The sequence below is a fragment of the Saccopteryx bilineata genome, chromosome 11, assembly GCF_036850765.1.
Source record: "Saccopteryx bilineata isolate mSacBil1 chromosome 11, mSacBil1_pri_phased_curated, whole genome shotgun sequence".
Taxonomy (NCBI): Eukaryota; Metazoa; Chordata; class Mammalia; order Chiroptera; family Emballonuridae; genus Saccopteryx; species Saccopteryx bilineata.
The window spans coordinates 50,751,844-50,765,991 of NC_089500.1; the positions used below are offsets into that span (position 1 = coordinate 50,751,844).

At 37.8% G+C, this 14,148-nt stretch overlaps 1 protein-coding gene across 1 annotated transcript in view; it reads left to right on the plus strand.

Moving 5' to 3' along the window:
- The window catches only part of SMCHD1 (structural maintenance of chromosomes flexible hinge domain containing 1), a 176,891-nt gene that overhangs the window by 77,388 nt on the left and 85,355 nt on the right, over positions 1 to 14,148 (plus strand). Inside the window, exons 20-22 of the mRNA XM_066246162.1 lie at positions 1,277 to 1,421; positions 9,634 to 9,730; positions 13,800 to 13,872. Of these exons, the coding sequence (XP_066102259.1) occupies positions 1,277 to 1,421; positions 9,634 to 9,730; positions 13,800 to 13,872 (315 nt within the window). The remainder of the gene's footprint in view (positions 1 to 1,276; positions 1,422 to 9,633; positions 9,731 to 13,799; positions 13,873 to 14,148) is intronic.

Sequence of the window (14,148 nt, forward strand, 5' to 3'; positions counted from 1 at the left end):
CATACATATCATCTTAACTTTACACCAAACAAAGGATAGAAGAAACTTGCCTCCAGTCTTTCCGAGGAATATAGGGGGTAGTGTAAACAATCCAGCACCACAGCTTAACAGCCTTTTGCAACCTAGTCAGGCAAGTGAGGTGGGGGTTGGGCAGACTGACAGTTTACAGCCAATTCTCCACACCTCTGTTCCCAAAAATCTAAACTCCAAAAACCCTGTTGGTTTTTTGGTCCCCAACAGGCACACATTTCTCTGGGATACTGTAGGGCGCACCTGGAAATCTACGGCACACCAGTGCGCCCTGGCGCACACTTTGAGAACCACTGCCCTGGTTAGCAGTTAAATTATGCCTTAAATTATTAGGTTGTGCATCTCTTTAAAAGCCTTTATTAGACCTGTTATGTGCTCCGTAAAAGCCTGTGCGTTTGCTGTTGCTATTTCAGTAGTGAAAGCTTTGGTTCTCAAATTAGAGCTTCTATCTGAGTTACCTGGAGGTCTCATTAAAACAGACTACTGGTCATCACTCCCAGAGTTTCTGACTAAGTAGGTTTGAGGTGAACCCTAGGATGTGTATTTCTAATAATTTCCCAGGGATGGCTGAAACTGTTAGACTAGACGCAACACTTTGAAAATAGCTGGTTTAGAGGACATTTTATGTTTTCTGAATTTTAATCCTGTGTTACATGTGTTACAAATCTTTTCTTTTTCTAAAAATTTTTTTCCCTAGATTTGGAGGGGGGTAAAGCATCAACTCGTTCCACTTAGTTCCATTTAGTTGTACAGTCAGTGGTTGCTTCTTGTATGTGCCGTGACCTGAGATTGGACCTGTGACCTTAATACAACTGAGAGGATGCTCTATTTACTTAGCAACCCAGCCAGTACCGAAACCAAATATTTTCTCATAAAGGACTTCTCTTTTAACTGTGTTTATTATATCTAATAAGATATTTTAACTTTATCAAGTAAATCTTTTTTAACCTATTATATATTTAATATGTTGCCTTAGTTTTTCCTGTGATAAGGTTATACATATATTCTTTATTATATTCTAATAATCTCTACTTTCAGAATTTTACTTTTATGTATTGTATGAGATAGATATCTAACTACTATTTTCCCAAGTGGATTATAGATATAATTTATGTAATTTTCACATAGATTGAAAATGTCATCTTTATCATAGTTTAATTTCCCATTATAAATGGATCTGTTTCTGACCTACAATGAATTTTCTGACCAATGAATTTGCTTTTCATTTATACCTTTGTTTTTAAAGAGGGTAAGCCGGAGAAGTTTTCATTCGGTCTTCTGGATCCTCCTTTTCGTGTTGGAGTTCCATTCAATATCCCTCTGGTGATTCAGGATGAATTTGGTCATACTAGTCCACTAATAAATGATATTCAGCCAGTTCTTGAAGCAAGGTAATTTGAAGTAGCAACTCGTATTTGACTTTGTATATTTGTTAATAAGCATTTACTCTCTTGGTTTTTTTTGGCTTAAGTATTTTGTATGTGGTTACCTTCAGTATTATCATTAAAATGTTTAGTGGTTTTTATGATATTGGAGAATTTCTTTAGCTGAAGCTATTTTTTGTGACCGCAGGATCATATATAAATTGACTCCCTGAAGTTTACGTTTTGACTGGAGGTACTATTAAAGGTGTTTATGTAAAACTGATAGCTCTGTTTTTCTTACTCCATTTCTTTTGGCAAGTATGATATGATGTTGCCTGGTAATATTAGTTAAAATGTCTTTATTTTGTGATTTGCTTAGAAGTTACAGCCCTTTAAACTGAGAGATACTGCCCACTAGGTTTTTAGCCTGCTAATTTAGTTTGATTTATTTTAAAATCTATAGCAATGAAGTATATGCTTTTCATGCAAATGCGAGACCTTTCTCATAATTTGACTTTACTTAATAGTCCTTTAGAGTGATGTAATTGACTTATATTAAGAAATAGCTCTTGGGCCCTGGCCGGTTGGCTCAGCGGTGGAGCGTCGGCCTAGCGTGCGGAGGACCCGGGTTCGATTCCCGGCCGGGGCACACAGGAGAAGCGCCCATTTGCTTCTCCACCCCTCCGCTGCGCCTTCCTCTCTGTCTCTCTCTTCCCCTCCCGCAGCCGAGGCTCCATTGGAGCAAAGATGGCCCGGGCGCTGGGGATGGCTCCTTTGCCTCTGCCCCAGGCGCTGGAGTGGCTCTGGTCGCAACATGGCGACGCCCAGGATGGGCAGAGCATCGCCCCCTGGTGGGCAGAGCATGGCCCCTGGTGGTCGTGCCGGGTGGATCCCGGTCGGGCGCATGCGGGAGTCTGTCTGACTGTCTCTCCCCGTTTCCAGCTTCAGAAAATCCAAAAAAAAAAAAAAAAAAAAAAAAAAGAAATAGCTCTTGGGGCCCTGGCCAGTTGGCTCAGCGGTAGAGCGTCGGCCTGGCGTGCAGGAGTCCCGGGTTCAATTCCCGGCCAGGGCACACAGGAGAAGCGCCCACCTGTTTCTCCACCCCTCCCCCTCTCCTTCCTCTCTGTCTCTCTCTTCCCCTCCCGCAGCCAAGACTCTATTGGAGCAAAGTTGGCCCCGGGCGCTGAGGATGGCTCTGTGGCCTCTGCCTCAGGCACTAGAATGGCTCTGGTTGCAGCAGAGCATCACCCCCTGGTGGGTGTGCCGGGTGGATCTCGGTCGGGCGCATGCAGGAGTCTGTCTGACTGCCTCCCCGTTTCCAACTTCAGAAAAATACAAAAAAAAAAAAAAAAAAAAAGAAATAGCTCTTGGAAACTTAACAGTGTGTCCAGTGATATAATTGAGTTTCATTGTTCTGCCTTTTTTTTTTTTTTTTTGTGGCGCCTAAGAAGAAATTCTTCATCAGTTTTTAGAGCAAGAATGCCAAGTATTTCTTTCTAGCATTGGCTGCCAAATTTGGTTTTTTGGGCCCACTTTTTAAGTATGCTTTGTTTTGTTGTCTGTATGTATTTTTTTGCCCTTGTAGTATAATCATATACTGTTTCAGTCATTTGAACATGTACTATGTATATTCCAGGCATTTGTTTAACTGGACATATGGAAGTGAGGAAGGACATTGTATTTGCCTTCTAGAAGCTCACAGATTAGTGGGGTGTAGTTAGTTTAATGTCTAGATTTATACCATGGTTAAATTTTTGAGAAGCAATGTATGGGTATAAAACTATTCAAAACTGAATTTTTCACTTTTATTCTCTTAATTTGCAAAAAGTATTTTTCTTTTGACATATCACATTCATTTGAATATTAAGCATTAATGAAAGAGTTTAATACAGCTGTCTCTTAAAAAAAAAATACAGCTGTCTCTTGAACAATGTGGGGATTAGGGTCATCAATCGCTGTACAATCAAAAATTTGCATTTAACTTTTGAATCCCCCCAAACTGAAGTAATAGTCACCTGTTAACTGGAAGCCTCACTAATAACATAGTCATTAACACATATGTTGTATGTCATATGTATTACATACTCTATTCTTCTAAAAAGTAAACTAAAGAAAAAATGTTAAGAAAATTATAAGGAAGATAAAATTATATTTACAGTATTTATTTTAAAATATTTGCATATAAGTGAACCTGAGTAACTCAAGCCCATGTTGTTCAAGGTTTAAGTGTACTTAAACATGTTTGTTTAAAAATAAAACACTAGCTTGACCTGTGGTGGCGCAGTGGATAAAGTGTCGACCTGGAAATGCTGAGGTCGCCGGTTCGAAACCCTGGGCTTGCCTGGTCAAGGCACATATGGGAGTTGATGCTTCCAGCTCCTCCCCACTTCTCTCTCTGTTTCTCTCTCTCCCCCTCTCTCTCCTCTCTAAAAATGAATAAATAAAAAAAAAATTTAAAAAAAAAACAAAAAACACTAAAAGAATCCATTTAGTTACAAATGGGAAATATTAGTGCATTATTTGATACCTGTAATTGTTAACCTGTTATCAGTTATAACTTCCACCTTATTTTTGATAGGATATTTTTACAAAGGCAGTCTTTGTGCCATATACATATATTGATATTTAAAATTTTGGACTTTTAAAAAAATTGGTGACATAGCAATGTGAATTTATCTTCAGTAAAGTAGTCTATTGTCCTCAATGGCTTTCTTGGGCGAGGTTTGTTTTGTTTTTAGTGTTACTTACATTTTAAAAAAATAGTTATATATATTGCCTAAAGAATCAAATCATTTGATAAGGCTTGTTATAAAAAAAAAGAGCACTTCCTCCATCGGCCCTTTTCATCCCACCTATAAACCACTTGTTAAGAAGTGAACCACTTTTAACTTTTGCACTTGAATCTTTTAGTAACTTCTTTTTTTTTTTTAATTTTCTTCTTTTCCAAATGAGAGGAGGGTGAATAGAGAGATGGACTCCCACATGTGCCCTGGCTGGGATCCACCCGGCAACCTTTGCCTGGGGCCAGTACTCTACCCATTTAAGGCCATGCTCTCAACTGAGCTACCTTATTTTTAGCACCTGAGGCGGAAACTTCACTGAGCCATCATCAGCACTCAGGGCCTACATGCTCAAATTAATTGAGCCTTGTCTGGGGGAGAGGAAGAGAGAGAGAGAGAGAGAAGGGGGGCAGGTGGAGAAGAAGATGGTCACTTCTTCTGTGTGCCTTGACCAGGAATTGAACCTGGGCCATCCACACTCCAGGCTGATGTTCTGCCACTGAACCAACTGGCCAGGACCTCTGTAACTTATAATGCTATTTCTCTTCTCTCTCTCTCTCTTTCTCTCTCTCTCTCTTTTTTTTTTTTTTTCAACTTAGGGAAATGGAAGGAGGAGAGAGATGAGAAGCATCAGCTCTTAGTTGCTTCACTTAAGTTGTTCATTGATTGCTTCTGATATGTGCCTTGACTGGGGAGCTCAAACTGAGCCCATGACCCCTTGTTCAAGCCAGCAACCTTGGGATTAAGCCAGGGATCTTTGGCCTCAAGCCAGTGACCTAGGGATCATGTTGACGATCCTGAGCAAGCCCGTGCTCAAGCCAAGGAACACCCAGGCTGGCATCCTCAAGCCGGCAACCTCAGGGGTTTGAACTGGGGACCTCAACGTCCCAGGTCAACTCTCTATCCCTGCACCACCACTGGTCAGACTACTGCTATTTCTTGCATCTTCGGTTTGTTTTAAGAATTATCTGCTGACTATGATAGATGAAAACATATTCGTTTGATGCCACTTCTATTACAAATAAGCCTCCTACTTGTTTCTTCTTCAATAAAGTTATATTCTGGCTTGATCTATAATTAGTGTTTATTTTATTACAAGTGTATGTAAATGTTAATCACTTTCTCTGTTGCAAAACTTTGTTGTTTTGCTTTTTCTTTGCTAAGTTTAATAACCCTAAATCATCTGCCAGTTGTCTGGTCTTGTCTTAAGATGTTTAAGTGCATAGATAATCCATTAGTTTCATGTTCTTGGAGATATCTTTCTTGGACCTTGTGTTGTATTCCAGTCTAGACCAGATGTTTCAATGCTCAGTAACAATTTTCATTCTGTGATCTTCCTTCACTTTTATCCTGGGGATTCCCTTTGTCTTCTGTATTGGGGAAATAAAATAAAAAACAAAGCTTACTCCCAACCTAGAATATATTCTTTGCAAATGTAGAAGAGAAAGACAATAATTTTATTATTGAGAAACATTAAGTCAGAATGTGATGTTCATCTTAGGTAATTCATTATAGATTGCAAAGACAGTAGAAGATATTATTCTTTTATATAGATAAGTGGAAACAACTCATTATGTTCATGTTTTTAAGATAAATTGCTAAGTATCTTTATGTCTAGATGTAGGGTTTGAATTTTAGAATCAGCTGACTATAAGTCAGATCCAGGAAACTGTACGATAGGGGCTTTTGTCTTCTTTGATGATTATACTTTCTACAGATGGCTCTGAGGTCCCTGAGAAAACATTTCTGAATTGTGAATCTGTGAAGTGGCTTATTTTATTTGGCATTTAATCTTTTATGAGTCTTCCACTTTTTTAAAAGAATCTCTTGTCCCTCTTCTTTTGCTGAAGTTTTTCCTTCATTTGTTTCCTAGGAAAGGGTACATCTGAGATAAAATTATTGTCTGAAAATGTCTTTATTCTACCCTGACATTTGATTGATTGAATTAAAAATTGGACACTAATTTTCTGTCAAAATTATAAAAGCATTTCATTTCTGTTATTGAGCTTTCATTGTTGCTGATAAATTTAAACTTGGTTAATCTTTCTTTTCATGTTTCTGTGTGTTCTTTCTGGACACTTGTATGATCTACCTTCTATTTATTTTGTTTGTTTTGCTGTTGTTGTTTTTGTTACAGCAACAGAGAGAGACAAAGAGAGGGACAGATAGGAAGGGAGAGAGATGAGAAGTATCAGTTCCTCGTTGTGGCACCTTAGTTGTTCATTGACTGCTTTCTCATATATGCTTTGACGGGGCGGGGGTGGGGGTACCGCAGAGCAAGTGATCCCTTGCTCAAGCCAGAGACCTTGGGCTCAAGCAGGTGAGCCTTGCTCAAACCAGATGAGCCTGCACTCATGCCAGCAACCTCGGGGCTTCGAACCTGGGTTCTCTGTGTCCCAGTCCAATGCTCTATTCACTGAGTCACCGCCTGGTCAGGCTCTACGTTTTATTTTTAACAGAGCAAAAATTTATATCAGTACCTGTCTGTATAGGTCTTTTCATTATTTGAAGTACTTCATTTTCTATCTTCCATCATTACTTTTTCTATTTCTGGGATCCTTATATATTTAATATTGAATCTTCTAGACTGGTTCTCTGATTTTCCTAATTATTCTGTTTTTCTTCATCTTTTTGTTTCTTCTGCTTTCTCTTTTGAAAGATTTTTCTCAAGTTTATAATTTTTTGAGTTTCCCCTTTCTGCCATAATTAATTTTCAAAGGTTCTTCCTATTTACTGAATATTCTTTTGAAGATGTTCTTTTTGTTTTATGAATGTAATACCTTTTTTCCCTGATAATTTAATGGTGTTTAAAAAAAGAACAAAACTTTGCCTACACAGCTAATCTCTGTTGTCTCCAGGTTAGTTGCTTTATGTTGGTTGTCATCTCTTTCCTTCAGATTTCTGGTAATCATTGGTTATCTACTTATAATTGAGTGGAGAACTAAAGTGCAGATGGGGGAGACTCAGAGGGTGGGAAATCCTGTTGACCGAACTCCATCCAGTATGGGGTGATGTGTCTGTAACCTTTTCTTGGAGGGAAACCCTGTCATCAATCTTGAGGTTTTGTTTTTTGTTTTCATTTTTCATTAGGTTGGGCTGTTCTCTCAAAAATCTTTATTCTTTTGCCTGGGGAGTAGTTGGGCTCTCCAGGTTGTTAACCCATCCAGTCACAAGACTAGAGTGAGAATAGGTCTCAGTGTCTATATGCATTTATACAGGATTATCCTTTCTATTCTTTTTTAGTATTTTACCCTCTCCTTGGACTTACATGCTTTCTCTTGGTTAAAAAGTCTCTGCCTTAGCCTTTTTCAGAGAATAAACTTTTAGTCATCTGCCAGAGGCAGAGAAGGGAGATCTGGGGATATAGATTTTAACATTTATTTACTTATTTGTCTGTTTATTTGTTTTTGTTTTTGTTTTTTTTTCTTTCTGAAGCTGGAAATGGAGAGAGACAGACAGACTCCCACATGCGCCCAACCGGGATCCACCCGGCACGCCCACCAGGGGCGATGCTCTGCCCACCAGGGGGCGATGCTCTGCCCCTCCGGGGCGTCACTCTGCCGCGACCAGAGCCACTCTAGCGCCTGGGGCAGAGGCCAAGGAGCCATCCCCAGTGCCCGGGCCATCTTTGCTCCAATGGAGCCTTGGCTGCGGGAGGGGAAGAGAGAGACAGAGAGGAAGAAGGGGGTGGGGGGTGGAGAAGCAAATGGGCGCTTCTCCTATGTGCCCTGGCCGGGAATCGAACCCGGGTCCCCCGCACGCCAGGCTGACGCTCTACCGCTGAGCCAACCGGCCAGGGCTCTGTTTATTTGTTTTGCCTTTTCTTTTTAAGTGAGAGGTTGAGAGATAGACAGACTCCTGCATGTTCCCCAACCAGAATCCACCCAACAACATTCATCTGGGGCTGATGTTCAAATAAACTGAGCTATCCTCAATGCCTGAGGCTGATGTGCTTGGACCAGCTGAGCTATTCTCACTCAGCACCCAGGGATGATGCTTGAACCACACGAGCCACTGACTGTGAGAGTGGGAGAGAGTATGGAGAGAAGGCAGGGAAGAGAAGCTAATGGTTGCTTCTCATATGTACCTTGACCAGGGATTGAACCTGGGATGTCCACATGGTAGGCTGACACACTAGTCACTGAGCCAGCTGGTCAGGGCCTGCCTTTCTCTTTTGACCCCACTTCTAGAAGTACCTAGTACCCCCAGGTACTGAGTGGTTCTTGGGAATTCTGTAGTATAGCTTGGCTTCCAGGTTTTTCCATTGCTATTGTAGGGTTAATTTATTTTTCAATTTCTAGGTCATTTGCTATTGTTAATCCTGTGTTTTAGTAAGTTTTGTTGTCCTTGTCTCTTTTTCCTCCCTTTTTTGTATCTTTGTCTTTTACAGGAAATTAAAAAATCTTTATCATATTACTGAGTTTTTATGAAATAGTGAAAGTAAATGAGTACCCTTAATGTGCCATCTTCCTCAAGGACTCTGTTTTATCTTATATGCCACTTTACATCTTTTTTCAAGCAAAGCATGCTGTTTAATTTTTATGATTTACTCAGAAAAATTTGTAAATGTTTAAATTTTATTCTTCAGACAAATTAGGCTTTTTCTTCATCAAAATGTACTTTTCCTTTTTACTTTTCGCCTCACTCCTTGGTATAGTAAAATATACTCTAAGGATTTACATGCTCTCAAAGGTGATTTAGAAATCAGATTGTCAGCCCTGGCTGGATGGTTCAGTGGATAAAGTGTCATCCCAGAGCACCAAAGGTCACAGTTTTGACCCCCAATCAGAGCATGCATGAAAAGTAATCAATGAGTACACAACTAAATGGAACAACTAAGTTAAACGAGTTGATACTTTTCTCTCTCTCTCTCTTTCTGTCAAATAAATAGAAAAAATTTTTAAAAGAAAAAGGAAAGAAATCAGATCACCCATGGTAGTAGATTTGAGATCTCAGTATATATTGTAACAAGATTACCTCATTGCAAAGCTATATGTATTTGATTTTTTGGACTTCATCTAAATTTGCCATTTACTAGATGCCAAAAATTCTCTAAAATCTCATTGGGTGACAAATTAGGAAGAATCCATGGCAAAGTCTAAAAAAATGCTTAAACCTGGCCGATTTGGATTTATTTTCTCCTTTGGCTTATATGCATAGTGTAGCATTTACTTAAGTCCTACCTTGTAAATTCCATATATGCACTTTTTACATTTTACATTACATCTGTCATTTGCAGTGTTTAGCTTACTGGTATCACTTATCAATATTTGTAGGATCATTTTTCTCTAGAAAAGAAATCATAGGAATTTGCTTTTCTATTCAGTTATTTCTATTTAAAAACATACTATTTAAAAAGTGAAGTAAACCTGTGTAGGGCATAAGAAAAAACAAAACATATTTGTAGCTTATTTGTAAGTATTGGAGGAGAACTTGAAAAATAATTTATTATTTTCCAGTGGTTTGTCTTTACAATATGAAGAAATAACCAAGGGACCAAATTGTATAATTCGAGGTGTAACAGCTAAGGGCTCTGTAAACTCTTGTCAAGGCAAGGTAAGCATTGTACATAAATGTTATAATACATGTTTATTATAAGATAAAAATGAAATTGTAAATTTAAAATTAAATAACCTACTTTTGTAACAGGATGACAGTAATGTTAAGTTCTTAAAAAGTAATAAAGGCCATGCCACCTTTTTACCATTGACATCTCTAAGAAAAATTGGCATGCTTGCTACTGTTGTGTTTGTTAAACATTTATTAATTAAATATCGTTTAACTTCCTTAATCTTTATTTCAATCTTTTCACATTCAAAGCCATTGTTCAGTACAGTTATCCAGTACTGTATTGTTTCTTCTGATTTTTCAATTACAGTTTACTTTCAATATTTTATATTGGTTTCAGGTATACAGCATAGTAGTTAGACAATTATATACTTTACAAAATGTTGCCCCTGGTATTTTCAGCACCCACTTTTTCTTTTTTTTTTCCCATCCTTTTTTGAATTCTTAGAACAGAAACAAATAATATGGAAACCATTAGCTCATTTCTGTAAACATAATTGGGTTTGGTATTTGGATAAAGAGAAATATGTAGGGAGGAATAAGCTCCAGTAAGATAGATATTCTTTTCTTTTCTTTTTTTGTATTTTTTGTATTTTTCCAAAGTTAGAAGTGGAGAGGCAGACAGACTCCCATGTGCACCAGACTGGGATCCACCAGATGCTGATGCTCTGCCCATCTGGGGCGTTGCTTTGTTGCAGATGGAGCTATTCTAGCACCTGAGGTGGAGGCAATGGAACCGTCCTCAGCACCCCTGGGCCATCCTTGCTCAAATGGATTCTTGGATGCAGGAGGGGAAGAGAGAGATAGAGAAGAAGGAGATGGGGAAGGGTAGAGAGCAGATGGGCGCTTCTCCTGTGTGCCTTGACGGGGAATTGAACCCAGAACTTGCACACACCAGACCAATGCTCTACCGCTGAGCCAACTGGCCAGGGCCTCTTGTCTTTTCTTAATTGAGAGGAAGGAGATAGTGAGACAGACTGTTGCATGTGCCCTGACTGGAATCCACCCAGCAATTCTCATCTTAGGCCAATGCTTGAATCAACCAAGCTATACTCAGTGCCTGGAGTGGATGCTCAAATCAGTAGAGCCACTGGCTGCAAGAGGGGAAGAGAAAAAGAAGGGGAAGGGTGGGGAGGAAGAGAAGTAGATGGTCGCTTCTTATGTGTGCCCTGGGATCGAACCCAGGACTTATGCACACCAGTCCAGTGCTCTATGCACTAAGCCAGCTGGCCAAAGCCATGGTAATTTTTCACTTAGGTATATAGATTTTATATGACTAAAGGGAACACTGTGGTTAATAACTTAAGTCAGTGGTTCTCAAACTTTTTGAAGTTGGGGCATATTTAAAACTCTACAAATAATTGTAGGCGCACTATATACAAATTTCTGAGAAATATGTTATAATAATTAAGTCAAATATTAAATATAAAGTCTAAGCATGTTTTTATGGTAATTAAATGAAATAAATTCAAAATTAAATTTATTCTGACATTAAAAAACATTTTTATGTTAAATTTTTTGAGTTACACTTTTTAAAATTGTAAAATAGAGGAGTTAAAAAGTAAAAGAATGCCAAAAAAGTTTTTTTTTTTTATATATAGATACATTCTTACTAAGATTTAGTAAATTCAGCAGGTCCCAGTGCGAATATGTTAAGTTTTTTCATTTGTGTGTTTATGAGATACACGAACCTAATGTGTCCTAGGAATTTCTTCAATATTTAGGCATATATTTGAATGGCAAACTCTCATTTTCTCATCAACACATTGAAGAATTCCTCTCTTTTTACTCTTACTTGTGTTAAGGGTAGAAAATCCTAATTCCATAAATAGGATGTTGAAAATTGTAGTAAAATGTTCAAAGCTTTTTTAGATATTGCCACATATTATTCTTTTGTAGAAATCCAAAAGGCTTCAAGAGACAATTCCTTATGTTTAATCATCAATCCACGATCAGTGGATATAGCTGCCAGTTCTTCTGTTAATTTTAAACCAAAATCACTTGAAGCTTCCATGAATGGGTTTCTAATCCAATCGTATTGTTCAGTGTTAAGTGATGGAAAATGCTATAAATTAAATTCTGCCTACCAGCCTTCAAGTCCCATTTTATTTGCACTTAACTTTTGCTCACTTCCGAATCAGATTCTTCAATATCATGCTTCTTTTTGAGAAATCTATCCATTTTATTTGGGTGTATTTATCTAAAAATAATATAATGATGTGTTAATAATAAATGTAATAATGATGTGTTAACAAAAAGAGCGGTATTTCCGTAATGAAGTGGTATAATAGGTAACTGTATTTTTATATCTGGGCACATGCCACGAACCAGTGCAGCTTGTAATTCCAGGTCCCGAATGGGAACGGTGCAGAATCAAGAAAATACAGGATCAGGAGGGCCCTGTAATTGCTGCTGCCAAGAACAAAGCATGCTCAAAACCCACATCTTGCTTTATTTATAGGGCAAAGTGAGGCCATTGGCAAATCAGTGGTCTCTGATCACGTTTCCAAGGCAACCCAATAATTTTACCAAGTGCAGAAAACCTCACCATACATATATCTTAACTTTACACCAAACAAAGGATAGAAGAAACTTGCCTCTATTCTTTCCAGGGAACATGGGGGGTAGTGCAAACAATCCAGCACCACAGTTTAACAGCCTTTTGCAACCCAAACAGGCAAGTGAGGTGGGAGGTTGGGTAGACTATCAGCTTACAGCCAGTTCCCCACACCTCTCTTTCGCTCAAAAATCTAAACTCAAAAAACCCTGTTGGTTTTTGGTCCCCAACAGGCACATATTTCTCTGGAAATATGGTATTATAGGGCGCACCTGGGAATCTAGGGCACACCAGTGTGCCCTGGCATACACTTTGAGAACCATTGACTTAAGTATTCTTACTTTTTTTTATTATATCATTACCTCCAATATATATTTAAATTTTTCCCTCTCAAAATAATTTTTAAATTAGAACTGAATTTAAGTACTATATACTATATTTCAGTGTATAATCAAATCAAAGATCAAGTTTTTTACATCTTTTTTAATTCAGATTTTTTTGGAGTAAGAACTTGAATTCATGGAAAATTTGATTTTCACGAGATAAACTTACTAAAAAGATTTCTAGATTTTAAAAAACTTTTTTTTGAAATAACTTTATATATACAGAATAGTTAAAAGGTAGTATATAGAGTTTACATATACTCTTCACCCTCTTCCTCTATTACAATCTTATGTAACCATTCTATATTTATCCACACTAAGAAATGAACATTGGCCTTGGCTGGTTGGCTCAGTGGTAGAGCATCGGACAGGTGTGTGGAAGTCCCAGATTTGATTCCCAGCCAGGGCACACAGAAGAAACACCCATCTGCTTCTCCACCCTTCCCCCTCTCCTTTCTCTCTATCTCTCTCTTTCCCTCCTGCAGCCAAGGCTCCATGGGAGCAAGTTGGCCCTGGTGCTGAGGATGGCTCCATGGCCTCTGCCTCAGGTGCTAGAATGGCTCTGATTGCAATGGAGCAATGGCCCAGATGGGCAGAACATTGCTCCCTAGTGGGCTTGCCAGGTGGATCCTCATTGGATGTATGCAGCAGTCTGTCTCTCTGCCTCCTCGCTTCTCATTTCAGGAAAAAAGAAAAAGAAATGAACATTGACACAGTACTGTAAAAATATGGACTATATTTACATTTCCTCAGATTTTTCACTAGTATTTTTTCTATTCCAGGATCTATTCCAGAATACTATGTTTCATTTGGAGATTTCTGGATTCTTGATTTTATCCAATTGACTTTTTCCCTACATTCTTTATATCCATTTTTATTTTGGTCATTATTTAGAGATTATGTCTTATAAATCTGAAAAGACTATTGTCTGTAAAGAAGCAATATATCAATTTTTTTACCTGCATCTCTTATATATATCTGTATAATTTTAGTCAATATAAAATTGCTAAGTATATATCTATAATGATGAAAATAAAAAGTAAAAATAAATCAGAATTGAAGTGATAAAATACTTTAAATATTTAAGACTTGGACTTATTAAATTTTTTTTCAACAGAATTTTAATCTGAAGGTTTCTCTTCCGGATTTAAAAGAAGAATCGCAGATTTTGAAAATTAGGTTACTACCAGGTAATCTTATTTTAAGAAATATTTCTGATATTTACCTTTTAAATAATATTCTTATAATGTATAATGATACTTATAAAGGTAAATTATCTTTTGGTTTGATTATGATATGTCTTGAGAATACATATTAATGTCAAACATAGCACTAACAGAAATGACCAGTTAAGAAACAAGAAAACGTAGAAAAAATATTTAGTGAAATTCTAAAAATAACCTTTGGAGAAAAATTTGAATATTGAAAATGTATTTGGGAACTATTTTTAGGGCTGCACATATTAG